Raw genomic sequence first — 27,762 nt, 5'->3', positions numbered from 1 at the left:
GAGAGACAGGCAGGGTTCAGATCCGGAAGGTGGGGTGCATTGTGTTGGGACTGCATCACATGGGAGAGTGGCATGCTCAGAATTAGCTACGTCGAGGGTAGAATGGAGAGGCTTGACACAGAAGGCCAATGTGGAAGCTATTACAACAACCAAGGATGACATGATTAAAGGCCAAGGCAGCAGTGATTAAAAAAGGGGACCAGCTTGACAGCTCTTTGTGTATATTTGTAGGACCTGGACACCATCTGGAGCCTTGGGAAAGTGCAGAAAGAGGAGCTGAGGACACCGGGCATGTTTTTAGCCAGAGTAACTGGGGAGGGTGGATGGCCGTGCCATTCCCCAAGAGGGCCTACAGGAAGAGCTGATTTGGATTACTGACCAAGAGAACTCAGACTTGCACTGCACCCCCTGGGAGTCGCCTCGAGGCTACTACTTTAATTGAAATTCCACTCTATTCCTCTCTTCCATTAGCCACATTTCAAGGGCTCAATAGACACATGTGGCTAGTGACCACTGTTCCAGACAGCATAGATCTGCAGCATTTCCACGATCACAGAAAGTTCTACCGGACAACACTGATTTAGGTTATCTTAATGAGCCAATATCACAGTCATCAGAATCATAAAAATAAAATGGCTAATAATTACTTTCGCTGTTGATGTTGCTGGATGGTTCTATGTAATTCTCCTACTTCATACTCTAAGTCTTTCTTCTCTTGCAGAAGACCATCAATATTACGGTGCAGTTCTTCCAGTTCTTTCTCCGAGTGCCGCTTAGATGCTCTCATGCACGGTTCCCGTTTCTCAGATTTTAAATGCTGCATTATGTCTTCTAATCTAGAAACTTCATTCTCCTGAACAAAGAAAAAAACGCAGTACTGAGAACATCACTTGATGTTTCTCTTCTTTCCTGCCAAAAGCTGCAATTAACTGTGCTCAAGATGCTACCTACAACATGAAAATGGTGGTAGCTTCTAGGACTTCAGTGTGAGAAGAAACATTAAGTCAGGCCAATTTTCCACACATCACAGATGAAACTGATGAAGAGAGCTTTTAACTTCTCCATCGGCCCAACTATGGTTGATACACATTCCCCAAGCACCTCTTATGCATAATCTCTATCTCCAGAGGACAGCAAGTAGCAGAAGAGAGAGACACAGGTCTCTCCCTCCTCTGGACGGGGAGGGGAGCTGTCTGGAAGGCTGACCAGAGAGAGAGGTGTTTTGCCTGGGTTTTGAAAAATAAAGGACACGGGGAAGACCTAAGCTGAAGAAAGAACACGCAAATGCACAGAGGTCTAGGAGGGCATGTGAGAAACTACAGGACAACTGGGTACTGCTAGCAGGTAATAGAACCAGCTTAAGAGGGGATCGATCACATGCCAAGCCGAATGCACCACTGTAAACACATAAACACATGTGCGCTGAGACTCTGCAGGGCTACGTGGGTGACTAATGTTTTAACCATGTGAGCACATGCAGGCCCCCGGCAACCAGCCTGACCGATTGTTTGTTCTGGTCCTTGTCTTCCTCTCAATATCCTGGGAGGAAAAGGAAAATCTAAAGAGCTCTAGGTTTCTTGAGTTTGAAGAAGGAGTTTGTAGTGCATTTTACTTCTTTAGAACCACAGAGTTAACAAAGCAAGCTAGTGATTAGCAAGTAATCTAGCCTTAGAATTACTAGTAATCTAGCCTAACAAAATGAAATACACTAAAAATTTATGCAGTTAGGTCAACTAGACTGACTACAAATGTTAAGAAATGTTATGCAGTCATTAAAATACTGCTTAAAAACATTTGTAAAACCATGGGGAGGGGCGCCTGGGTGGCTTGGTCCTTAAGCATCTGCCTTGGGCTCTGGTCATGATCCCAGGGTCCTGGGATGGAGCCCCACATCGGGCTCCCTACTCAGCGGGAAGCCTGCTTTTCCCTCTCCCACTCCCCCTGCTGTGTTCCCTCTCTTGCTAGGTCTCTCTGTCAAATAAAATCTTTTAAAAACCATGGGGAAATGCCTGTAATGTTAAGTGGGAAAAACTATACAAAAAGCTAAGAATTATGAAAAGAAAAAAATAATCACGAATCTCACCACCCAGAGATAATCCCCACCACAACCTTGCTGCTCATACGTGTGAATACACAAGCACATACATGTGGATGCGTGTCCATGTGCGGGGACATGTGTGTACAAGCACAGGCACTACTATCTGAATATACTTCCATGTACACATCAGTACTTGTCCTAGAAAATATAAAATAAGCTCTCCAAAAATGGTTAATTTCTGGACTGAAAGCATTTTTTGTTATAAGATGATTAAACAAAGCATTTGCTGACTGGCCTGGTATCCTAACTCTTGTCCAGAAGAGTACGTTAATAAGAGAATGCTTACTCCATTCTAAACACAAATCTTATGAACACACTTGGGACATAATCTGTTCATAAATAGGTCAAATCATTACATAAATACCCTTATTCAGTCTCCCATGGAAGCACTATGGACAGGGGTCCTGTGTCTTTCCACTTACCAAGTTATGGTGTTCCGGGACATTGCAGTGCAGCACCCCCATGGGGATGAGAGGTACGGAGAAGTGGGGAGGTGGAGGCCCATACACGATGGGAGCCCCAGCAGGAGGTGGGCCATAAACAACAGTGCCGGGGTTGAGAGGCTGGCTACTGCTGGGCAAGGGAGGAGGGGGCGCATATAGGGCCGTGCCCTGCGGTACAGGCGAACCATCGGGAAACACAGTGTACATCATGTATCCGTGAGGAGGTACAAATGGGTGGTCCTCTCGGTCCTCTAGCTCGCTCTCTTCCTGGCTATCTCCTCCGCTGTCTGCATCTTGAAAGAAATAAATGGAAGAGTGTTTTACCCCCATGGCTTCTTAGGTAAATAAATTTAGCAGAGAATGGCAGCATTTAGGCCCAAATCCCCAAGATGTCAGAATGAAACTTTGCAAAAAAGGTCAAAGCGGTTTTGAAAAGTTGATCAAAACAGGGATTCATATATTTTCAGTGGCTGATAATTGCGTTTTTCTTATGTCTATCTGTTAACTTCCTTTTTTTTGGGGGGGGGGTCTTCATTCATTCATCAATTCAGCAACCATTCGGGTGCCTGCTTCAGGCTACAGAAGAGACCAACAGAGATGCAGAAAGGAGCAGTGAGACCCACAGCTCTCAGCACTTACCACAATCACGACACACGGCCCTCTCTAAGCTGCTGACTCTCCTGGTTATCTCCCTGACAGGCAAGATCTACATTTATCACCACTGACACACAGCCTAGCACACAGCAGGCACTCGATAAATAGCTCCTGAATAAACACATTCTCCGAAGGTGACATTCCCCTTTTACACTCAACAGTCTCGGAGGAGCGAAATACTCTGCCTAGGATCGCGCAGCTAGCCACTGCAAGAGCGAGGACTGACTCCCAAGTCCGACTCTTCCTCTCGGAGCTTTAGAAGATGGACCTGTAACACTTCATTTTAGCCGAGCTAACCACCACCATGACACAAGGATGGCGGCACCTGCCGTGGCCCAGGAGTGCAGGCGAGGCAGCGTGGAGGAAGGCTCCATAGAGGAGTGTTGTTTGCGGGCCTGAATCTTGTAGAAGGTTGAGCAGGAATTTAGGAGAGGAAGGAAGGACAGTCTTTATTTTTTTTTTAAGATTTTATTTATTTGACAGAGATAACAAGCATGCAGAGAGGCAGGCAGAGAGAGGGGAGGAAGCAGGCTCCCTGCTTAGCAGAGAGCCCAATGCGGGGCTCGATCCCAGGACTCAGACATAATGACCCGAGCCTAAGGCAGAGGCTTACCCTACTGAGCCACCCAGGCGCCCCAAGGAAGGACCTTCTACTAAACAAGTTTAAAACAGGGAGGTGAATGGCACACGGCATGGCTGACTTTGGGACAGTAATGGGAAGTGAGACAAGAGGTCACTGGCCAAGGCCCAGCACAGAAGGCCGTGCAGAGTAAGCTAAAGAGTCTGGCTTGTGTCTTATGGATTTCAGGGAACAAATACAAGAGACATGCAACTTCCCTTCTGTGATTTAACTTACCTTTATTGGAAAACGATTTATGTAACCCACTCCTGATGGGAGAATACACCCAGTATCCCGAAACAGGTGGAGGCCCACTGTCCTCTTGTCCATCCTGCTGTCCGTGACGTGCTTTTCCAACAGGAGTTGAGGCTGTACACTTTAGGCCGACACCAGAGTCCTTGGTGGCCTGGGAACTGTGGCTGGAAACCTAAAATAGATAGAAGAGCCCACTATTGATCAGAAATGAAAAGGCTGAGTTGGAGAAATGCCGGAGTCTAGAACAAAGTTGAGATGAGGCAAAGTTGAGAAAGAACTGGTTTCTTTTCATAGATTCTGATTCTCATTTTTCAGACAGAAGACGGACATGATTACCCAGTCAAGTCAGGTAAATGGCCCGAGTGTGGCCTCTCTTCGCCAGTACTCATCTTTCCTGGGGGCTTCTCCCCTTTTGCCTTGTTCTTGATGGCCCACCAACAAAGACCAAGGAAACCAGTGAATTTTCAAGGCCATCTGGGATATCAGTCTCCTGCTGTCTTGACGTCCCACCAACACAGGCCAAGGAAACCAGTGAATTTTCAAGGCCATCTGGGATATTAGTCTCCTGCTGTCCTGGGAGCCTGGCGTGGGCCAAGAGGCTCTACTCCGCCACCCTCCCTCCTTTCCAGTCATAAACAGGTCTGCTTCCCAAACCCTCGGCCAGCTCAGCCTTACCACGTTACATCTAACCTACACAGCTTCCGCCTCCAACCATGGTTGTCAAGGCTGTCTGGATTCTGGTTAAGTCGACACAGCCCTGGGATCCTAGTATATCAGCCTCTTCCTCCTGACTGTTGCCTGTCAGCTTATCCTAGCAGGATGTCACCCAGCCCCTCTGCTCTGGATGTGGGCCACTTACTGTCCTCTCCTTACTTCTCACTTTCAAGCCCCAAACCTTGGCTTTTTGTCTCCTGAACATCCCTCGGTGCCATCTCTTCTCCTCCAGCTCCACTGCTCTAGCTCCAGCTTCTGTCCCTCATGGAATGAGTTCACACAGCGCCCCTGCACCACCCTGCCCTGCCCCAAGTTCACCCACCGCAATTCGGGCTCCCACACTCAGCCCAATTACTCCTCCTAAACTACGCCTCTGATCACAGTACACACAGCCTCGGTCCCCAAGGTCTCCACAAGTCAGTGCAAGAGATTTTGAGGCCCTTTTCAAAAGCAGGAGCCCAATCTACTTTTCCAGACTCACCTTTCACTGTTCCCATCCAACTGTCCAGCCCCACAAGGCTACTCACCACAGCTAAACCAACTCTCCCCTCCACACCTTCCTCCCTCCTAAAAGCCCACCCCTTGAGGGCTAAGTGCTGACTTCATGACTGTGTGTGAAGCCTTCTTTCCTGAACTTCCCCACTGAGGGATCCCTAACACTTCTCTATACCAGAGCACACAGGTCAAGTCTGTTGTCACGTGCATGCCACTGTGGTAATCACCGAGGTGTACCTGTCTCCCCACCAGTGCATGAACTCTTGGAGAGCAAGGGCTAGACCATTCCTCACGGCACACCCTCCCCACCCCACATAGCACCTGACCTAGATTTCAGTGAACACAGAATGAAACGTGGGCTAAAATCAAATGAAATCCAGGCACCCAGTTTTCTATCAGCCTCTGCACAATTTTATACCCATTTCCAACAGGGCGTCTGGGCTCGTCACCTTATCCCCTTGCAGTATCTTCTATCAGGCACCCACAACATGCTACCTGAGCAGGAATGGGCAATGGCAATACTCTTGAGAAGGCCCTATTTTCACCTCAAATATTAAGGATCCTTAAGAACCTCAATGCATTAGCTTAGACATATTGTTCTTGACACCTTCTTCACAAATTGGGAGAAGAGAACATTGTCACATTTCCTTCAAGAAAATTCAGTATACACTCCCAGCATCACAAACTTCCTACTTTTGATGATGATGGTGGTGGCATAAAGTACCAGTAGCCTCGTCTTTTGAAAGGATCTGTCATGCTGCTGATGTAATCATTCTGATGAGAAACCTCACGTCGAAGTTCGGCAATTTCTTCCAAAACATTTTCAAAGCTTCCTTTGTTATCTGCGAAGGAATGCCAGTCTGTGAAATTGGGCAGGAAATCATCTATTTCCCTCCTCTCTCAACGTACACGAGTGATGCCATGGCGGCCAATAACTTTGATCAGCAACTCAAAGCTGACTTTTCAGCCTGTCCCATGGTAGTTTAAGTTTTTGCTAACACGTAAAGAGGACAAATAAACCCCTCTGTTGTTCATTTATAAACTGAACCAGAGAAAGAAAACAGATCTGTAAACACTGTTTCTTTTGAAAATTCAAAAATCTCTTGTCTCATTGTAATCAAGTTTCTTAAAACTCCACTTACATAAAGTGTTTTTTAAATTCTTTGCTTTTATTCATTAAGCTAATTATCACAGCTCTGTAAAGCAAGCATGGAATTGATCTATCACAGTTAAAATAAATTTCCTATGGTGAAAAACAAACGGGATGATCTTTTTTTTAACGTGATTTGACTTGATTTTAGAACAACTACCCAAATCAAAGCCCAATACTTTACCAGCCCCAGTGAGGTCCAGTAAATTCCGCAGCCTTGCTATCTCTGTCCTTTGTCTCTCCATTGTCTCATTTAGTTTCTCCATCTCCACCACCTGTGAGTGAGCTCCTCCAGTGCCGACATCTACTTTCTCCATCTGATTTCGATACTATTAAAAATATCACATACACAAAGTTGTCCATGAATACTCTTTCCCAGATGCACTTATTCTTGCAACTCGATTTAATACTTCTAGAACTTTTTACCCATGCTTTCCTCATGAGGATGCCATGTCACTCCTTGTGTTGAAATCGCACTCTGCCTGGCACACTTCCAAATTCTCTGAGCAGTCACCTCTACTACTTTTGTCTTTTAGGAACCGACACAGGCCCATACGGAGATCTTAGAGTCCCAGCACTGACCTGCTCCTCTTTATTTCTGAGAAGGTTCTGCAGGAGTTCGATCTCTGCTTCCGCTCGGGTCAGATCCCTGGCTGCTTGCGCTGCCTTTCTGCTGAACCTCTCCGTCTCCTGCAGCTCCTACTGGGACAGAGGTAGGAGAAAGGCAGCACTGCTGTCATTCACTGTCTTTTTCAAGTCTCCCCTCCTCTCAGATCAACTTCTTTGTTTTCGCCCAATTGCCAGCCTGGCTACCCCATGAGTGTGTGGCGCTGGGTCCCACCCTATCCTGCGCTGTTTCCATCACTTGGCAGCCTGCTCCACCCCTCCACGGGGCCAGGCGGGCGGGGGGCTGCATCAGAAAGAACCAGAGCTAACTTCTTCTTCACTGATCTCTAGTCTTCCATGACTGGGGTCTCTCTGGACTCCCATCATTAACTTGTCTCTCCTATGATCTATCATCTTCATCTCAGGAGCATCTGTACCCTTCAAACTGCTGGAGACAGCATTTCAGTCAGAAGGCAGAACAGCCCGAGAGGTCACTATTATCTGAATGCACAAGATGAAAAGTCTGGGGTTCAGAAGGATGACATGGCCAGCCTTTGAAACCTTGGTTCAGGTGTGTACGCACACCCATCTCCCTGGGCAGAGCTCTACACTCTGAGGTGGGGAGAGTATGTTTCATTTGATGGTTCCTGTCAGGGCTCAGGAAAGGGCAGGACCCAAGGCAGGGCTGGGAGGAGAGAAATACAATCCTTAGGTCTGAAGGGAGACAGACAACTTTCCAGTGGTTTCTAAGATAACCAAAGTCTATAACAAAAGAGCAATAATACAAGTGGCTAGGTTTTGGGGCAGCAGTGCCTGTGGAAGCTTGTTCTGGACACGTGGACTCACCTCTGCTCGTTCCTGGTTAATTTTCATCACAGTTCCATGAAGGGACTTGAGCTGGTCTTTGGCGACGGTGAGCTCAGCCGTGGCTAGCTTATCCGAGGCGGCCACGGCTTTCTTTAGTTTCTTCAATTCTCTGTCTAAACCAAGAAACCGTTCCTGAGACTTGGCATCTTCAAGTTTCTTCTAAAATAAAAGAAACATTAAACTCATGAACTCATTAGACTCATGAACAGTGAGTCATATGGCAGCAGTGAATGAAGACACAAGCTCCATGAAGGCAGGGACTCTGGTCACTACTACCCAGCCCACGCCTAGAATGATAATATCTGGCACAAAGGAGGTACTCCATAAATAGTCATTGACTGAATGAATAAATAAAATCAACTAAAAATTGTATGGTAAACTTAGAATGAAATCAGTCTTCTTAGTCAAGAACCATAAGCGATCACAGATTCATTTACTCATTGGAAAACCATTTCCCAGTACCATCACCAAGTGATGGACCAGACCCTTGTGACTGCTGAGTCAGGCCCTGGGAGATGGTGGTAAGTAAAGCAGACTGGGCTATTGCCCTCAAGGAGCTTATGAGAAACAGATAATAAACAAATGCTCAGACAAATATATAACAAAATGGTGGCTAGTAACTATCAAGGGACAGAACAGGGTACTTTTTGAGAGAACAGCAAGAGAGACGGAGATTGGTGGGGAGGGGGCAGTCAGAGAGAAGGCTGGAGGAACGTGGTCCAGGAGAGGGAATGGCATGCAGGAAGGCTAGGAGGACTTGGCATTTTTGAGGAACTGAAATAAGGAGCCTGGTGAGAACAGGAGGGAGCAGACAGAGGTAAATCATGTCAGGCCTCATAGGCTTAAGAATTTAGGTATTTTTCATAAAAACAACAGAAGTTCCTGAGAGGAGGGAAATGGCCAGGTAGGGGACAGGGACTAACAAGAGTCAATGCCTGTTTCTGAAAGAGCACGGTGGTGGCTCTGTGGAGCAGGCTCATCGGTGGCAGCGGAAGATCAGTCAGGTAGCCGTACCAGTTGTTCAGAAGAGAGATGATGGCTAGACTGGGGTGGTGGTGGCATCGGAGAAGGAAAAAAGGAACTATATTCCAGATATATTTTGGGGGCAGATACAATAGGACTCGGGAACTGAAAGGTTCTTGGTCAAGTATGAAGCAAGTCACTCGCTGAGGCTGGGAGAAGGGAGAGTGACCAGGTATGAAACGGTGGGGCACAGGAGAGTGAACTGACCAGAGAGAAGGGTAATGCTACCCATTTGAGGTTGATGACCAAGAGATTATAATGATACCGTATGCCTGGGTGGGTGACATTTTTCTGCAGAAATGCTCAGCATGGGTATCAGCGCAAAGAAAGCATACCGCTGCAGTTCTGCCGGGCAAGTGAGACAGGAAAAAAGGACAAGGGATTTGAGGATATTTGCAAAATTGGCTATAGTGGGGGGCCACGGAATTTAGGTCAGGTGATGATGACGAAGGTGGACAGGAAAGCCTAACTTTCCTGTTAGGTTCATGCCCTGGAGTTGTCTATGACATTGAAAAATTGTCAGTGTGGGGTCAGTAGATAGAGTTACGAGCAGCATGGGATTTCAGAGGTGGTGGGCGCAGTTTCTGAACTGGCCAAGGGGGAGGATGTGACGATGGGAGGAGATGGTTGCGGTGGGATGGAGAAGCAAAAAGAGAGGCCAGCGTGTCAGAAAGGAAGATGAAGAGTTAAAAAGTAATTTCCCATGGATGTGTCCAGTTAGGCAAGGGGTTTTAGAGGAGGCAAACTCAAGCCATCAGCACTCACGCTCCAAGGTCGCTCCTCACATGCCAGTTTGCTCGTTTTCATCAACCACGTCACCTGTTTCAGGCCCTTGATTTGACCACATGCATCCCAGCCTTCCCTGGGGTCCAGTCCGCCTCTGGGCCAGCAACCTGTGGACCAGGCCCTGCACAGAAGGCCTGCTCCTGGGGGGCAGGATCCAGGCCTGGGGACAGAGGTGTAATGCTTTCCTAGTCTTCCTACCTTTTTCTCTAACTCCCGGAGTTGGGCCAGAATTCTCTCCTTCTCTTCATCAGCTTCCTGAAGTTGGAGATCTGTAAGGCCTTGGATTTCCTCCATACTTTTTAGATTTTCTTGCAAATAGTGAATTTCATTCTCCAACTGCTGGATTCTTGCTTCGTGCTGCCTCTTATCAAAACTAATCTGTGAGGAGATCAAGTTTCGAAGAGGATTTTTAAGCAAAATAAAATCTTTTTAGAGAATCACATTTCATTTTACTAAAAGAGGGTAATGAAATGTTGTACTAATGAGTTACAGGGCATGGTTTTATCTTGAATGTTCTCTAGGATCCACTTTAATGGTTGCATCATTGTTAAAAGACTGACAGCCCCAAAATCAGATTCTGGCATGATACCACACCCCAGCAATGTAGTATTGTTTGCCTGCATGCTCAGAAACATTTCTTTCTCACCTGCTTCCAAAACAAGGAAAACACAGCCACAAAGAAGCCTGACTGATATCAGTAACCACATTCACAGCTGACTTTCAGTCACAGGCAGTTTGACTGGTTAAGAGTGAAAATAACAATAAGTATACTGTATTTACTTGAGAAGGAAGCATTGCAATTTGTTGAAAAACAGGAGTATTGGCCAAACACTTCCCTCCAGCTGCCTCTCGCCCGCTCCTTACCCGTGCTTCCAGGGCCCTCTCGCAGGCGTGCCTGAACTCTTCTTGCCCGCTTGCCAGTTTCTCTTGCTGCAGGGCCATTTCTTCCTGGAGTTTTCTCTCTCTTACTTGTGCTTCCTGTCTTTCCCACTGGGAGTGTGCAAGGATTTCACTGAATTGTTTCTGCAAATCAGCAAGACTTTTCCCTAAGACATCTGAGGAAGTATGGATTCTGGTAAGGGGAAAGAAAAGATGGTGTGAATTTTATGACTCGTGTCAGATGCTGGGTGCAAACATGCTGGTAACAGTGCAGGAGGAGAGAGAGCTGTCTGGAAGCCTGGAACAGGATCGTCAGTCACAGCAACTCAGTGCCTCCTCCTAAGTGTAAATCATTGTTTTAGCCGATGACCGCTGTCACTCTGAAATCACAGGCTCCTAGGGGGCCACCAATGCTTGCTCAAAGAATAAATGTCTGTTTCATGTATTTAAATGAGCCTTGCTTTTGATATTTATTTTCTACTTAAAATGCATAATGTGGCTCTACTTCCTGACCATATGCAATGAACTTTCAAGAAAGAGTTACTCTTAAACTTCCTGCTTTTTAAATTAAATAATACCAAAAAGTATGAAAGATTTAAAATGTAGGAAAAAAATCAGTGACAGGCTGTTTGAACGAAGCAATCTTGTGTCTCGATCATGGAAACAGGACACAGGAATGCTTACAAAAGAATTCGGCCATTAACAGACTTGGGAAGGTGAGTCTCTATGAACCTCTTGCTCCTCACTCAGCAACCTCAACACCTGGAGGTCCTGAATTTTCATTACCTCATTTCCCCAGCTCCTGACTTCAGTTTTTTCCTTAGCTCATCTACACGAGCGGCCACTTCTTCTGGACGAATCAAACCATCAACCACATGGTTCAGGTGACTCTGGAAATCTTTAAGTTGCTGTTTTAATAGGCCATTGTCATTCTAGGGTCAGTGGTGAAACGGGGAGGTAAAAGTTACCAAAACAAAATTTAAAATACACACATATATCCATACACAGACTATAGTACTTGTCATATGATAGTTCTATTCAGTTTTTTAAAAAATGCTTTCTATTTGGGCTGACAATATCCGAGTCTACTGACCAATGTAGTCACAAAAGACAGAACCAGGCATTACAATGTTTCCTGATGTGATACAAAAATAACTACCTATGAACACTACCTATGAATATCTTCTTGCTGAGAAGTAATTAACTTGAATGTAAATAAACCTCCATATGCAACATAAGGACATATGAATCAATACCAGAAAAGATGCAACCGGTAAGATCTAGAATATAGGAAACTATAAGGACAAAGACCTGGTTTTCTTTAAAATATTACAAAGGGGGAAAGAAGGAAGAAACCTATAGACTAGAACAGACTGAAGAATCAACATGTGCACTTCATTTGGATCCTGATTCTAAACAACACTTGTGAAAACTGAGAGAGAGAAGGGTCATGGGACTGGGTCCCGCGCTGGGCTCCACACTGAGTGTGGAACCTGCTTAAGATTCTCCCTCTCCCCCATCATCACACTCAGGCTCTCTCTCTCTCTCTGGAATGAAACAAAACCAAAGTGTGTGGGACACCTGGGTGGCTCAGTTGGTTGGGCGACTGCCTTCGGCTCAGGTCATGATCCCAGTGTCCCGGGATCGAGTCCCACATTGGGTTCCTTGCTCGGCAGGGAGCCTGCTTCTCCCTCTGCCTCTGCCTGCCATTCTGTCTGCCTGTGCTCGCTCGCTCTCTCTCTCTGACAAATAAATAAATAAAATCTTAAAAAACCAAACTGTGTGAGATAATCTGAAAATCTGCATAGGAAAAGGCATTTGATATTAGGGAATTATTATAATTTCAAGATATAATGTGGTATCAGTTCATGCTTTCTTAAGAAGCCTCTGTATAGTATTTACAGATAAAATAAGATTTTCAAATTTTATTTATTAGGGAGAGAGAGAGAGAGCGCGCATGAGTTGGGGTAGGGGCAGAGGAAGAGGGAGAAGCAGACTCCCCACTGTGCAGAGAGCCCAATGCAAGGCAGAGCTCAATCCCAGGAGCCCAGGATTATGACCTGAGCCACTGAGGCTCCCCAAGATTTTCAGATTTATTTCACAATAATTCAGTGTGTGAACAGGTGTAAGGCGTGTGTTATGGCCGGCATTACAGAGGAGATAGGGCTGGCCGTGCGCTGATAACTGGTGAAGACAGGTAATACGTGTGTGAGGATACATTTTCGTATTCTACTTTTGTATGTCTTTGAAATGCCCATAATTCAAAGTTAAAAAAAAAAATACCAAAAAACACTTTGCCATGAGACTCTGTCTGCCAAGCAACTAAACATGAAACGTCTAGTACTGAAACTTCTCTAATAGCTTATAATTCTCTGTGGGAGTATTTGTTACATGCCAGCATATTTTTATTATTAACAAACACAAATATCCCAAGAATTAAATTCACACAACACCTCTTTCAAGTAAAAAGAAACTGTTAAAATCACCTAAAATTGTAAAGAAAAATAGTTCTGCACCCTAAGGTGCTGACTGTATTCTCCGGAATACCTACACTCCACCTGAGTGATTAATTTACTTCAAACTAGTGAAATACTCTTAACTATGGTGTAGAATTCAGAATTGCAATGAACAGGTTAACTGCCTCTCCCATTTGGAGCCTGTTATCTGTAAACTATCCTGCCCACTGTCCTGAGGTGCCCAGATTTGTACTGCTGTCTAATCTTGGCCACAGGTGATCTGACCCAAGGCCAGACAATCCGCTGACTAGTCAGAAAACAAGTTCTCACGCTCTCCAAAAATTGGACCTAGATCCAGGACATCAAGTCCATAAGAGCAGGCCTTGTCAAGATATGTCAGCTCAGGGCTGGAGTCCACGGGGCACATTCAATGCCCGTAGAGATAAAGCAGGAGAAATGAGAGAGCCATGTAGCTCCTGAAAGACAGACTGACAGAGCAGCTCTGTCTTCTTTCTGGAGCTTGTGTCAGTAGGTTTTGGTTCATTGCAGCTGAATAATTTTCTGACAAAGATAAATGCAGAGTGAGTTTAACCTGAACTCTGTATCAGGAGGTTAGCAGGCTAAGGACCTAGTTCCAAATAAGGTAGTCTCACAGCATGGGCTAAGTGTTCTGGAAAGCTGATTTCAGTTCCTAACTTGGAGGAGAAGGCTCCAGAAATTTTAGTCCCTTCCTTAAGAGATGTATACTAAAGTATTTATGGGTGGAATAAAGATGTATGAGATTTTCTTTTGAGGTATGTATGCCAGCAGAAAAAAAACATGTGGACTGACTGAACCAAGAATGGCAGCATGATGACTGGTCAAGCAGAGTAAACCAAAGGACATAAGACTATTCTGTTTTTGTGATGACTTGAAAATTTCCATAGTGTTCTACTGAACACCTGACACACAAGTCAAACAAGATACACCCTTTATGATATTCGCTTCAAATATTCAGCTGATAGCATTAAAAATTAAATTCTAGGTTATTACATTTCCTTAAACTTTGAGGAAAAAAAATATTCAAGGCATTGAAAGGAGAGAATTTGGATGAGCTTATTATTATTAGTCTTTATTTATCACAAACCAGCCCTGCATGGAAGCTTTCCCTAAAACCATAGCCGCTCTGCCCTTTTATTTCTGATGAAGTATGACACATGCCACCTCAGTCAGCCAAGTGGCCCTTGGCCTCACAGACTGAGACCTGAGTGTTGATCCAGGTACTTGTTTGCTCAGACATCTGTGCTCTCTGAGAGTTTAATTATCTGGAAAATCCTGTCCACCTGCTTCTCTGGCAGTTTGTTAGGCAGATTATTATGACACTGGCAGTAAAAATACTCTGCCAAAGCAAACCCCCATAGATGTAAAATGACTGCATTTTATTTTAGAAAGACTTATTTCATTTTAGAGAGAAAGAGAGAGACACAGCATGCACGTGCCTGCGCACACACGAGGAGGGGAGAGGGGAAGCAGACTTCCCACTAAGCGGGGAGCCTGACATGACCCGGGGCTTGATCCCATACCCCCAGGGCTCAATCCCATGACCCTGGGATCATGACTTGAGCCAAAACCAAGAGCTGGACGCTCAACCAACTAAGCCCCTCAGGCGCCCCATGACTGCCTTTTTAATAGCATCCTTTCTAAGGAGAGGATTATGAAAACTGTTTACAGTTAAGAAGTTCTGCAACCCACTTTAGTTAAATTCCTGGATAATTACAAAGCTATTTCAGCGGAAGAAGAATGCATCAATCTGATCCTTTGAGCTCAGCCTGGTGACAAATCTGCTTCTCAGAGAAATGTCAGGTAATGCCTTCTCCTGTGAGTTTGCACAGTCCTCACTGTGTACTCCCGACTGGCTCCAACTCTTCACACCCCCAAAACAAGCCGAAGGACATGTGTGTCAATAATCTTACAGCGATGGGCTCACAAGGGACACAGTACCGTCCCACCCAGATCTTTCTTTTCTAATAATTCAAGTTGCTCACTACAGGTTGGAGCAGGTTAAGCGTCTGAGGGTGTCCTACGTAAGAATATATCCTGAACAGACATGTCTCTACCTGCAGCTGTTTGAGTTGTGTGCGGAGCTCACTATTTTCTTGGTCCTTTCCTTCTGAGAGCTGGGCTTTTCTGACTGCATTCTTGAGGGCTTGCTTTTCCTTCTCAAGTTCCTCTTGAAGGGCTGATTGTTCTAACTATCGCCATGGGAAGCAACAATATGAAAACATAAACATAAACACAAAACATAACACTTAAATCTATAAAGGCATAAATATATTTATATACACACACAATCCCCTGATAGCTATGGTTTTATAATAATGTGATTTTATGTTTATATGTTCAAATTTCAAAGCCCAAGTTAAATCTTTTCCACATGTCTTCTTCAGCCATTAATAAGAAAGAGTAGACATCAGAATCGGCTCAGCTCAGATATACCAAATAGAATCTCAGGGGTGGGCCCAAGTACCTACTGTATTTAGAAGTTCTGTGAGTGATTCAACAGTTACTGCTCTTCCTTCCCTTAGACCAATATTTCTCAAACTGTGGTCCTCACATACCTGTATCAAAATCACCTGGTGTGCTTGTTAGTCATGCAGATGCCCAGATTACATCTCAGTCTCAATGGACCAGAAGCTTGGGGGGAGGGGGCAGAGATCTGCATTTAATAAGCTTCCCCCTCCAAAAAACAATAATAAGTTTCCCAAGTGATTTCATACAGCTAAAGTAAACCAATTAGAGATCTGCAGATCAGAGAGACATCTATTATACTCCATACTCTCAATATATGACTTGAAGACCAGGTCTGGTAGTGTTCCTACCAAGAAGGGGAATATCCCTCTTAATACCAAGTAAATCTATAAAAAACCTAGGCTATTATAATATTTTTGTCAAGACTTATGAGGAAAAAAAAACGGACGATGGAAATACAAAGGACAACAGATGTCAAGCTAGTAAAGTCTGGCTTGAAAATTTAAGAGAATTTAAAAAAAAAGAAAACTTGAGAGAATTTATTTGACATGAGATGCCATCTAGAAAATTTATTATTATTTAGAAATCTGTATTTCCTGTTACTTCGTTCCCCCCAACTTCCCATTTTTTTTGTACTCTGATCTTGTCAACTCTAGTTTTGTAAAACTTGATATTCTCGAGAAATATAATCCTGACAATTGTCAGATGGTCATTTGATATCTCATAAGGGATACAAATTAACATAATTACTATAATAAGCATGACCTATTTTTATTTCCTTTTCTAATCACATGAATGCTATTTTACATACATTCCTGGGATTCAAACTATCTTATTTTATCTCACTTTCATCCAATAAGTGCACGTTGACCCCTTTTTGTGCCAGGCCCTGACAGAACAGAAACAGGCGTACAGAGTCTGGGTAGTCACTATGCCCTGAGTCTAGCGGGAGAGACAGGCAATCTAAGCTTATCTAAACTTTTTAGATTTAAAAATCTAAAATGCTTTGAGCCCAGGCTACAGGAATATAAAGTCGGATCCTGAACCCAGATTTCCAGCAGGCACTAGAGGTGGGTCACAGTGGGCTTCCTGGAGAAAGATGCAGCCTGTGTGAACAAGAGCTAAACAAAATTAACATTATTAATTTGATAAAGAATATGTCATAACTGGCTTCCGTCTCCCTCTCCCTCTCTCTCTCTCTCTCCCTCTTCCCTACCCTTCTTGCTCCTGGCATCCAAGAGGCATACTTTCCACACTTCAGATGCACTATGCCCCTTCTCCTTGCATCAGCCTAGAACACTCATTCCTTACCGCTACCCTTTACACGCCCCCTCCCTCTGCACAGCAAAGTCCCACTCATCCTTTGAGTCTCGGCTGTGAGACCTTTCGCTGTGAGACCTTTCGCTACGGCAGTCCTCCCTAACCACACCTCCCCTATGACAGAATGAGATCCCATTCTTTCTCCCACAGCTGTTTCACTACTGGACTATCAGCTCCCCAAGGACAGTGACCACATCTGTGCTGTTCACTGCAGCATCCACAGCACCTGCCGTCACTGGCCAGTCAGTAAGTGGTTACTGGATGAATAATTATTCCTCTGATTTGCCGGTACAATTTAAACAAGTGGATACTTCATCCAACCGAAACAGAAAGTAGCAAAATGAAATAGAACACTAACTTAAAAGAGGTCTCTTAACCTTGTTCTGAGAAAGAAAAACTAGAATTTATTGAATACCAACTGCTAGGTGCTTTCGAGCCCAATATTTCCCTTATCCTCACAATGACCCATTTTATAGACAAGGAGGCATTTTTCAGAGGCTCAAGAGCTATGAAGTGATTTGCATGCTCACACAGGGGCTCACAGGGGCACTATCTGAACTCAGAACATCTGACTCCAAAAATGTACTCTTCCCATCATTCCGCATACATCATGTTAAAAAATGTTTCATCTTACATTAAAGAAAGGCTGATACGTTAACTGGATTCTAGATGGCTTTATGCCCCTACTCACCTGGCTGAACCTTCTAAGTTCTTCCAACGCCTCCTTGAGCTGGCTGGCTTCAGCATCCCGTATTTTCAGCTGAGCCTCTAGCTCAGCCTCATAGGCACTGAGATCTCCCTGGGTCTGCCGCAGGGTCACATTCACCTCATGCTGCTCCTGGAGGGCACTTTCTAGTTCTGCGAGCTCCTGTAAGGATTCAGTACATTTAGGGAACCCTCCCTGTTCTGCATAAGCACCTGCAAGTCATTATAAGTAACTGGAACACCATGAACCAAATTGGCCAGCCAATGCTGGCCTGGCCCATAAAGGTTTCATTAGCAATACAATGAAACTGCAGGCTGTGCATATATACCCAGGTTGGAAAACAAAATCCTGACTAAATCAGAAAAATCAGTAAGCCAACAACATTTTTTCCAAAGTAATCAGCTGTGTGACACTTTCAATGTGTCTGAATACATAAGAAGAAAAGAGAGGGGCTATAAAATGTAAGGCCTATTTTCCATCAGACACTGGAACAAACGTTTTCACATTTACTCTTTCATCGTATCTTCACAGCAACTGTGTAAGGCACAGTCGTATCTCCATTTTACAGAAGAGGAACTGGAGAATGCATATCTAAGTAAATTGTACAGGGCTGTGTAGCTTAAAAAAGATAGGCTATGAACCCAGATGTCTGACTGCAAAAACCACACCCTTTCAATTAAACCACAGCATGTTCATTTATTAGAAGAACAAAATGGGATCAGCACTCTCTAATCTAATTAAGGATGATAGAGTAACTTGAATGAGTGCTGACAAGAATATAAGTACATATTGATTAGTGTACTGTAGTTCTAATTCATTTTAGTCCAACTGTTTTTTTTTTTTTTAATTATCTCAGCTTTTATCTATTTATTTGGGATCTTGAAGAACTAGATCAAGCTATCCTAACTTAAAGAGGAGGATCTTGTGATGGGAACTTCTATAGGATTTCTCAGGGGTGGTCCAAAAACCATTTGGCATCTTAATTATCTGGGTTGCTTGTACAAAATGCAAATTCTACTTATAACCAACAAAGGTCCAGAATATATAAAGAATTCCTGCAAGTCATTAAGAAAAAGACAGACAATCCAATAGAAAAATGGGCACAAAGTATGAATAGGGAATTCACTGAAGAGGAAGTCTGAATAGCAAATAAAGGGAAGGTGCCCAATCTTTCAGAAATCAAAGGAAAATGCAGTTATAACAAGATATGAGTTTACATGGAGCACAGAGGAACAAGTTAAACCATAGAAAATAACAGACCAATTCAGCATGTGGGACACTCTACAGGACCACTAGCCTGGCTTCTACACACACATCTGCATGCACAGCTACCAAAGACATTCTTGGCACAACTGGGAAAACTTAAATACAGTTCAGATATTAGATGACATTAGGGAATTATTATTAACTTTTCTAGGTATAAAAATGGCACTTTAGTGATGTAGGAAAATGTCCTAATTTTTAAGAGATGTGTACTTAAGAGATGATGTCTTGATGTTTGCAACTTTCAAATAACTCAAGGGCAAAAAAAAAAAAAATACAGCAAAATATTTTTTTGAATCTAGAAGAACACACAGATATTCACTGAACTATTCTTTTAAATTCTTATAAATTTAAATTCTTATAAATTCTTTTAAATTCCTGTAATATTCTTATAAATGTAAAATTTTCATCAAAAAGATACCATTTCAAACTCAGCAGACTGGCAAACACTAAGAATGACAAAAAGTTAAATCTCCTGAATGTGATAATTATTCTGTGTTAGATACTTTATGTTAGAAAATGTCCCTGTTCCTAGGAAACACATGATGAAATATTTTGGAGCTAAGGAGGGTGATGTCCACAACTAATTCTCAAATGGTGAGAAAAATTTTTATATAAAAACATGTAAAACTTATATATGAAAGAGAAAAGTGTAGCAAAAATATTAATTGATGACTCTGAATGCATGGTACAGTGTTATCTGTATTATTCTTCTAACTCTCCTAAAATTTAAAATTATTTCAAAATAAAAGCTTAACAAATAAAAGTCGGATAACACTAAGGCATTGGCAAGGATGTGATATAGTGGCAGCGCTGGCATTGCTGGAGTAGAAACTGACTAAATCCCTATGGATGGTAATTTGACAACGTCTAGTGAAATTGAGGAGGGCACATACCCTCTGACTTATGCTCCAATCTTGAACATAGTCCCCCATGCTCAAGATGTGTGCAAGGATGTTACATTCAACATTATAATAGCAAAGACCAGAAACCACCTAAATATTCTCCAAGAGGAGAATGAATAAGCAATAAATTTGTGGTAGTACCTATAATGGAATGCTATATACACTAATAAAAATAAACAAACTAGAGCTACATGCATCAATGTGTAGAATTCCCCAAAACATAAACAGGAAGGAAGAAAAAAAGTGGCCAAAGAATATGCACACATCTTTTATATAAATCTTAAAATTATGCAAAACAATGCCACATATTGCTTATGGATGGCTACATACATAATAAAAGAGATGCAGGGAAATAAGTATATTCAAGATTTTGTTACCTCTGTATGGAGGTACGCAGAGAGTTTCATATCTGCAATGTTTTATTTCTTAAGCTGAGTTTAGAGTACATGGTGTTAAATACAATTTTTGACATTTTTATCTGCCTGAGAATTTTTGTAGTATTAAATATATGAATTCAAACTTCCAGAGCAAGTCCTACTAGGGACGAAATCTGGGAATCTAGGTTCTCATGCATGATAACAGTTTGTCACACAACTGAAACAGATCATGTGAGATCTCTAAATGAGTGGCAGTAAACCAGGTACGGAAGGGTAGAGTTTAGAACACTGTGTCTTGTTTTGTAAAATAAAGTTAAAATTATGAATAACAATAATAATCAGAAAATTATGTTGTGCTTAATTCTGGTGTACAAGTAACAAAATATGAACACTTAATGCAGCAACTGTAATAGCTATAATTTCCTATTTGTTATAGTTCTTTGATAACAACACGTTTCAGGGGGAGCAACTCAGCTGGAATAATAATCCTTTTCTTAGTAAAGGAAAATAATGATTCCAAGTGTGTCACTAAAGGGAAAAACCCCATTAAATAGCATTAATACTTTTTGTCACTTCCAATTACACGGTTGCTAACTTCTAATCACCTACTTCTAAGGCTGAGGAAATAGTCAAGAAGAAACAAATCATACCTTCCTCATATTTTCTGCATCTATGGCCACTATTTCCAGTTGGTCCCTCTCCTGCTCGACCTCACTCAGTCTCTGCAGCAAAATCTCCTTCTCATCCTGTAGCTTTCTGCACTCGTTCTGGGCCTGAGCAGCCTGGCCTTTGACAGTCTCCAGGTATTCTTGCAACCCACTGATGACACTTTCTAAATCCTTCTTCAGGGCTTCGTTTGCTGCTATTTGTCCTACACAAAATGGAAAAAGGCAAGGTGATAATGTATATAAGAAAATCCTTTCAAGATACAGAATTACTGCACTTTTGTCTCCTTAGTTGTTACTGGCTAAGAAAGAAATTCTAAGCTTTCAATGATTTTGTACCATCTTGTTTTTCTTTTTCTTTCTTTTTTTTTTTTCTTTTTGAAGATTGAGCCCGATGCGGGGCTCGATCCCAGGACCCTGAGATCATGACCTGGGCCAAAGGCAGAGGCTTTAATTCACTGAGCCACCCAGGCAGCCCACTTGTTTTTCTTTTTCAAGATAAAATGATCATTTTCCCTCTATTATCCACAGTGCAGGAGTATTAACTAGTTATAGAATAAAAGCAATATAGACAATGGGCATTGCTTACAAAATGCTCAATTCAGGCTGTAAGAAGTTTAAAATAAAATAATGAAGGGGCACCTCGCTGGCTCAGTGGGTTAAGCCTCTGCCTTTGGGTCAGGTCATGATCTCAGGGTCCTGGGATCGAGCCCCACATCGGGCTCTCTGCTCAGTGGGGAGCCTGCTTCCCCGTCTCTTTCTGCCTACTTGTGATATCTCTCTCTCTCTCTCTCTCTCTCTCTCTCTCTCTCTGTTAAATAAATAAATAAATAACGTCTTAAAAAAAAAAGTTCCCAATATTTCAATTAAAAAAAAAAAGAAAAATAACGAAAATAAACTTTTCCTGGGGCGCCCGGATGGTTCTGTCATTAAGCGTCTGACTTCAGCTCAGGTCATGATCCCAGGTTCCTGATGAAGCCCTGCATCAGGCTCCCTGCTCAGCGAGAAGCCTGCTTCTCCCTCTCCCACTCTTTCTGCTTGTGTTCCCTCTTTCCCTGTCTTTCTCGGTCAAAAAATTTAAAAAGTTAAAAATATTAAATAAAATTTCCCAAGTAAACAATGAAAAATGTTCAACAAAACTGTGAGTTCTTGCTGCTAGATACACAAAACAAAACCACTCAACATACAAGACTAATCCAAGATGGGAAGCATAAACATGTAACTTGGAGACTTACAAAAATCCCCAAACCACATATTGGGAACCATGTATTGGGAATCTACTGTGTGCCAGGCACTTTATGAACACGACCTCATTTAATCTTCCCAACAGTGATCGAGACAGAAATAACTTGTCCCAGGTCCCACGGCTGATAATGGCAAAGTGGGAACTGGGCTCTTTTTACCCCATCTTGGGCCCTCACCACTACAACCTGTATTATCTTCCTCTTCCCGTGGGTATGGCAATGTCACAATCTAAATCTGCATTGCAAACGTAGATCCTAAAATTCCTTCCACACTCTCCTTAGAACTAGGCACTGAATGCCCTGGTGTCAACAGGCTCTTTGTTCCTGAAAGGATTACACGCTTTGGAGGAAGACAATGACCTGCCAGAGCTTATCGTGATCGTGTACTGACTTCTTGCCTACTGAATGCAATGTCCTGACTCACTAGGAAATCGATGCAACAGAACTAAAACCAAAAAGATGTTTTACTTAGAGTAAACATTTTTGGGTACTCTGCAAATATTTCCCTATCAAACACTGGTATGAACAGCTGAAGCATATTCAGCTAATATCTGGATTAAAGCCTGCCACAGTGTCATCTGTCTTTTGTTAATACCGAAGCATCTTAAAGTTTTAAATTAAATACTGATTTACTGTAAATCATACTGCACTTCTCACCTTCAGTAAGCTGTTGTTCAAGGTCCTTAATCTCTTCAGTTTCTTTGGCAATTCTAGAAAGTATCTCATCCAAACGGCTTTCAAGTTGTTTGTACTGCTTATTCATAATGTCAAGTTGTTGTTCTTTACCTCTTTTCTGAGCCTTCATATGGCACTAAATTGAAAAGAAATCAGCAAAATCCTGAGTCCCTTAAACTTTTAAAAATAATAATGCTTAACATTTCTAAAGGAAGGATGGAAAATAAAATGTAACAATTTGAGTCTGTGCCAGGCCCTCTGTTGTTTTCACACAGTTTTCATTTAAACCTCAGGATAACTTGATCTGGAAATCATCTCCATTACACAGATATGACAACTGAAAATCAAGGAGGTTAAATTTAAATGATTTTTCCAAGGGCATACCTACTAGATAATTGTAGCCAAGTTCAATATTCCTGGAACTGCACGCGTCTTTTAATGAGGTTTCAAAAAAGTTAATTATATATACACATATATCCATAGAAAATTACTATATTCCAAAATGTTAACAAGAATATATATGGGGAGCGCCTGGGTGGCTCAGTCAGTTAAGCGTCTGCCTTTAGCTCAGGTCATGATCCTAGGGTCCTGGGCTGGAGACCACTTCTGCCTCTCTGCCTGATGCTTCCCCACTTGTGTTTTCTGTCAAATAAATAAATAAAATCTTTTTTTTTTTTTAAGATTTTATTTATTTATTTGACAGACAGAAATCACAAGTAGGCAGAGAGGCAGGCAGAGAGAGGAGGAAGCAGGCTCCCTGCTGAACAGAGAGCCCGATGCGGGGCTCGATCCCAGGACCCTGAGATCATGACCTGACCCAAAGGCAGAGGCTTAACCCACTGAGCCACCCAGGCGCCCCAATAAATAAAATCTTAAAAAAATTTTTTTTTAAAAGAATGATATCTGGGTGGAGGAATAACAGGAGTTTTTTTTTTTTATTTTTTAGGAGTATGTTTAATATTTTAAAAATTTTATAATAGTCATATCTTTTTAATCAAAAAAGCACATTAAACGTACTTTAAAAAAAGGTTTCTTAAGGAAAAATAGAGACATGGAAGAAATACTTACCTGGAATTGAGGTTTATTCTCAATTCCTTATACAAAGAAATGATTTATTTTTCAGTTCGATAAACAAGGGGCTGAGAGAAACCTCCAAGACCATTCAGCCCAGTGAGTCTCAAAATGAAGGGCCCTCCAGAGCACACTCCTCTGTTTCAACATATACCCCCGGTAGAAAACAGAGCTATCCTGTACTCACACAACTACTCACACTGTGACAGCCATGCATTCGGGAGCTACAGTAAACTGAAAAGACTAGATTATATTTTCAGGTGTGCTCAGGGGAAAAAAACCTGAGAAGTTTAACCCTTCCTTTTACATGTGAAAGAACTGATTCTCAGATCTACCAGTGACCTGCTCAGGTCTGCTCAGAGGCAACCGTTCCTGTGGAGACAAAATAATTCGCTCACACTCACACCCTCATGCCTCAGGCTTGCCCCCACAGGATCAGAGAAACAGAACAATAAAAGAGGAGAAAGTTACCAGGAGAAACAACTCCATCACAGTCAGAACCAACTCCAAGCTCTCAAGTCTAGTACTCATTTGATTATAGAAGAATTTTTTAGATGTTCTGCTGCCTCCAAAGACAAGAAAGAAAAGTCCCTTCATTTTTAAGGAACAATGAATGGAGGCTGCTCAGAACGTTTCTGTTACCCTCCTGTAAAACTTGATGGGATTTTCAAAACCCTTCTTTGCCTGCCTTCCCCAATACCCATCTGAAATCTTTCTGAGAAGGTACCTCCTCAAATTTTAAGTAAATTTAGGATTTTTATGGCTCACGAAAGAATTTTTAAAAAACAAAAAACAACCCTGCCTTCACGTCTCCATCATTAAATCTTTAAAATTCACCATTAAAAATTCCACTGAAAGCTCTTTACACGCAGGACCAAAAAAAGGCTCATTATGCCAATGATCTGCATTAAGCACAGGGGATCAAAAGTACATTCTGCGATTTTTCATGACCATGGAGCTCACAAACGATATAAAAACAGGAACTTACATCTCTGACTCCTCCTCCTTTCAAGTCTTTTGCACAAAGAGAGAGAAAATCGTCATACCTTAACTTAAAATTTGTCCTGTTAAAACTGAGCCGTTGAGAACAGGGAAACTGTGGGCGGAGAGCTTTCTAAAGCTGTTTTCAAATTCACGTGCACTTCCCTCTCTGACAGCCACATTTTTGTAAGCGCCTTCGAGCTTCACGTCCCAGAGCTTCAAACCACATTCCTGGCGGAGAGTGAGCGGCAGCCCAGCCCGTCCAATCACGAGCAGCCTCTGCAGGCAGGCCCCACCCTCCGCGCTTTAAATCACAACACAGGAAGCTCCCAAGGGCCAATCACACACAACCTTTGCAACAGATTACTACAGGCTGATTGCACACAGAGAACAGTTAACTACCTTTCGCTTCCACAGGGCATTGCCAGGTAGGGAAGAGCAACATAAATCTTCCTTTATTGTTTGCTGCTGTGGTGTTTGTGCCTCTAGCTATGTACATTTTTTATAGCTAAAATGGGATTTGATTTTTAGATAGTACTTTTTCCTTTTGAAACCTAGTTAGATGCTTCTGTTTGTTGAAAACTTGACTGGTTTGTCTCTGAGCAAATTTAAAAATAATTAATCTCTGTAGTCCTGTAATTCCCTTGTGGGGAAAGGGTCACTGCAGTATCACAGCATGGGCTCAGCCTTTTCCTAAAAGATGAATTTAGGAAATCACTTAATCTTTTAAAAGCACATTTTCACCTTCTGCAAATTAAAAAAAAAAAAAAAAAAGTCACCAATCCTGCATATGCTGTGACGAAGTTCCTCACCAGTGTATGCAAAACCCCCAACATCATGGGACACTTCATTGGCACCTAATGTGTTTGTTCTCCATCCCATCTCAGAGTCACATAATGTTTTCTCATCTCTCAAGCCTTTACTTTTAAATTCTATTTGCTATTCAGAGAAGCACTTTATCTGATTAGATAATAAAAGTTAACTGAATAAAAGTCTGTCTCCATCCATAGAAAAATATGAAGGGACCCCACACTTGATTCTTTCCCTTTTGCTAAAATGTTCACATTCTGTCGAATGTGATGCCTAACAGGAGCCTAACACCAGCCAAGAAGGTGACTTTGTGCAACCTAGAAAAAGATGCTCCCTCTGGGTGAACAAATTAAAGAGACACCCTCTGGTGCTTTGACTAAAGCTGTAACCTTAAAAACAAACCGTTAGTCATTTTAACAATACCAAAAAGGAACCTTCAATCAGGTTTGTATGTTTCATCTCCACTAACAGAGATTGACTACCTTCAAAATGTGGATGCCATTCCTGTTTCTCATTTAACTCCTTTCTGTATGTAATTCTTTATAGAAATCCAGGAGGATTAGATGCCCTGTCTGCCAATAATGTCAAAGTCACTTGTTAAAAGCAAACAAACAATCTAGGTTCTAAGTAGACTCATAGATCACAGAACTGGAGGAAGCAGCAAAGGAGCTTCAGGTAGTGCCTATATGCTGGGTTCCTTCCTACCTTCCCAGATGCAAACACTCACTAAACGCAGGGCTGGCCCCTGGGAATTCAGATAAATAGTAGGATATAGTTCCTGTCCTTAGAAGCCTTACATAGTGTGGCAGACTTCCAAAACAAATTAATGCAAGAAGGCAAGATATTACTGACCATATTACACATTACTTAAAATCTATTTTTTTATATAACAAAATTCTTTAAAATAATCAAGTCCTCTTTTAGTTTCAATTTTAATACTCTGTCTTAAGCTTTTGTTAGAAAAGAACGTATTTCTGTGAATGATAAGGTTACCTTTTGTCAGAATTAGCTAACCTGCAAAAAAATTTACCTATGATATTTTATTGAAATATTTAAAGGGATAATCAAATAACTTGACAACTATTTAAAGTAATGATAGTGCATTGTCCTTACCATGTTAAATTCCCTTAAATCAGAGATTTTAAAGTTCTCTGTAAAATAACCCTATTATTCAAAGTATAGCAGTGAAATATGCAGGAAGTATTTTTACTAATATTTTTACAAATACTAGGTAAAATGTAAGCCATTAGTAAGACTTCTTAGAGACAGAGACAAGAACCTATTCTATCATGCAGCCACTGGACCACCTCTGCCCACATATTAGGAAGACACACTCTAGAGAAGTGTTTCCTTATTAAGGACAAAACAAAACAATATGAAACAACAAATAGGTTTAATGTAATATTTGCATAAAGGATTAAAAAAGAGGCAAAGAAAGGACTCTAAATCCCTTTCAGCTCTCCCATATCACCACCTTGCTCTTAAGAAAACAAAGCAATAAAAGAGAAAGGGTAAGAGGTTTGGACAGCACCATGGAGCAGGCTTCTCTTGCTTTGAAATATAATAATACTCAGCCACTTAAAAAAATAAGTGTACCATGCGTCTACCATTCTACTGAAAGCTATCTCTTTCAAGTCTTATGTTTTGTTTTCAACACAGAGATATATATATACTTCTATATATAAGTATAAATGCACATATGTTATGTATATATAGACATATGGACATATAACACACATACAGATATATATGACATACACGCATACATAAACATATCACTCAAATTTGTGCATTAAACTCAAAGACTTTCAGAAAGAATTCTGAGGCTAAAAATGAGGAGACATAATTTCTAGATGGAATGATATTCTAGTCCCTATAGAATAAGCCAAAATCTCTTAATTTACTTACATGTTTTGGGTCTCTGGAATCCAGGCTATCTATGGCTATTTGCAGGTCCTTGATCTCATTCTGCTTTTCAGCAATTTCTTGCCTTTGCTTTTCCATCTGCGTTTCTAGATCCACAGCTTCTTGGCGTAATTTATTGAGAAGCTGTATTCTACCACTCAGCTGCTTGAGAAGAAGGTCTTTCTCTGATTCTGAAACCTAATCCCCCAGTACCCCAACATACAATTAACAGAGGATAACAACAGTGATTAACAACCTTAAAGAAAACTTCTGAAATTTAAAAAGGT

The 27,762-nt window shown here is 42.0% G+C and overlaps 1 protein-coding gene across 7 annotated transcripts in view; it reads right to left on the bottom strand.

The window, feature by feature from the left end:
• Positions 1-27,762, bottom strand: part of CNTRL (centriolin) — an 88,766-nt gene that overhangs the window by 23,656 nt on the left and 37,348 nt on the right. For 6 of the 7 annotated variants that reach the window (XM_032865755.1, XM_032865750.1, XM_032865751.1 and 3 more), the window contains 15 exons: positions 27,479-27,673; positions 22,691-22,844; positions 20,775-20,995; positions 17,565-17,741; positions 15,142-15,276; positions 11,376-11,521; positions 10,575-10,782; positions 9,909-10,088; positions 7,881-8,060; positions 7,011-7,127; positions 6,613-6,757; positions 5,972-6,120; positions 4,052-4,241; positions 2,521-2,834; positions 648-853 (listed from right to left, as the gene is read on the bottom strand). In XM_032865755.1, coding sequence (XP_032721646.1) covers positions 648-853; positions 2,521-2,834; positions 4,052-4,241; positions 5,972-6,120; positions 6,613-6,757; positions 7,011-7,127; positions 7,881-8,060; positions 9,909-10,088; positions 10,575-10,782; positions 11,376-11,521; positions 15,142-15,276; positions 17,565-17,741; positions 20,775-20,995; positions 22,691-22,844; positions 27,479-27,673 — 2,717 coding nt within the window. Of the gene's footprint in view, positions 1-647; positions 854-2,520; positions 2,835-4,051; positions 4,242-5,971; positions 6,121-6,612; positions 6,758-7,010; positions 7,128-7,880; positions 8,061-9,908; positions 10,089-10,574; positions 10,783-11,375; positions 11,522-15,141; positions 15,277-17,564; positions 17,742-20,774; positions 20,996-22,690; positions 22,845-24,825; positions 24,992-27,478; positions 27,674-27,762 lie in introns of those variants that run through there. The other variant, XM_032865756.1, reaches the window with a different exon arrangement.

Source organism: Lontra canadensis, unplaced genomic scaffold (genome assembly GCF_010015895.1).
Source record: "Lontra canadensis isolate GAN:19392208 unplaced genomic scaffold, GSC_riverotter_1.0 scaffold30, whole genome shotgun sequence".
NCBI lineage: Eukaryota > Metazoa > Chordata > Mammalia > Carnivora > Mustelidae > Lontra > Lontra canadensis.
Note: the sequence above shows the minus strand (reverse complement) of the source record. Positions and strands in the feature narration are given on the sequence as shown.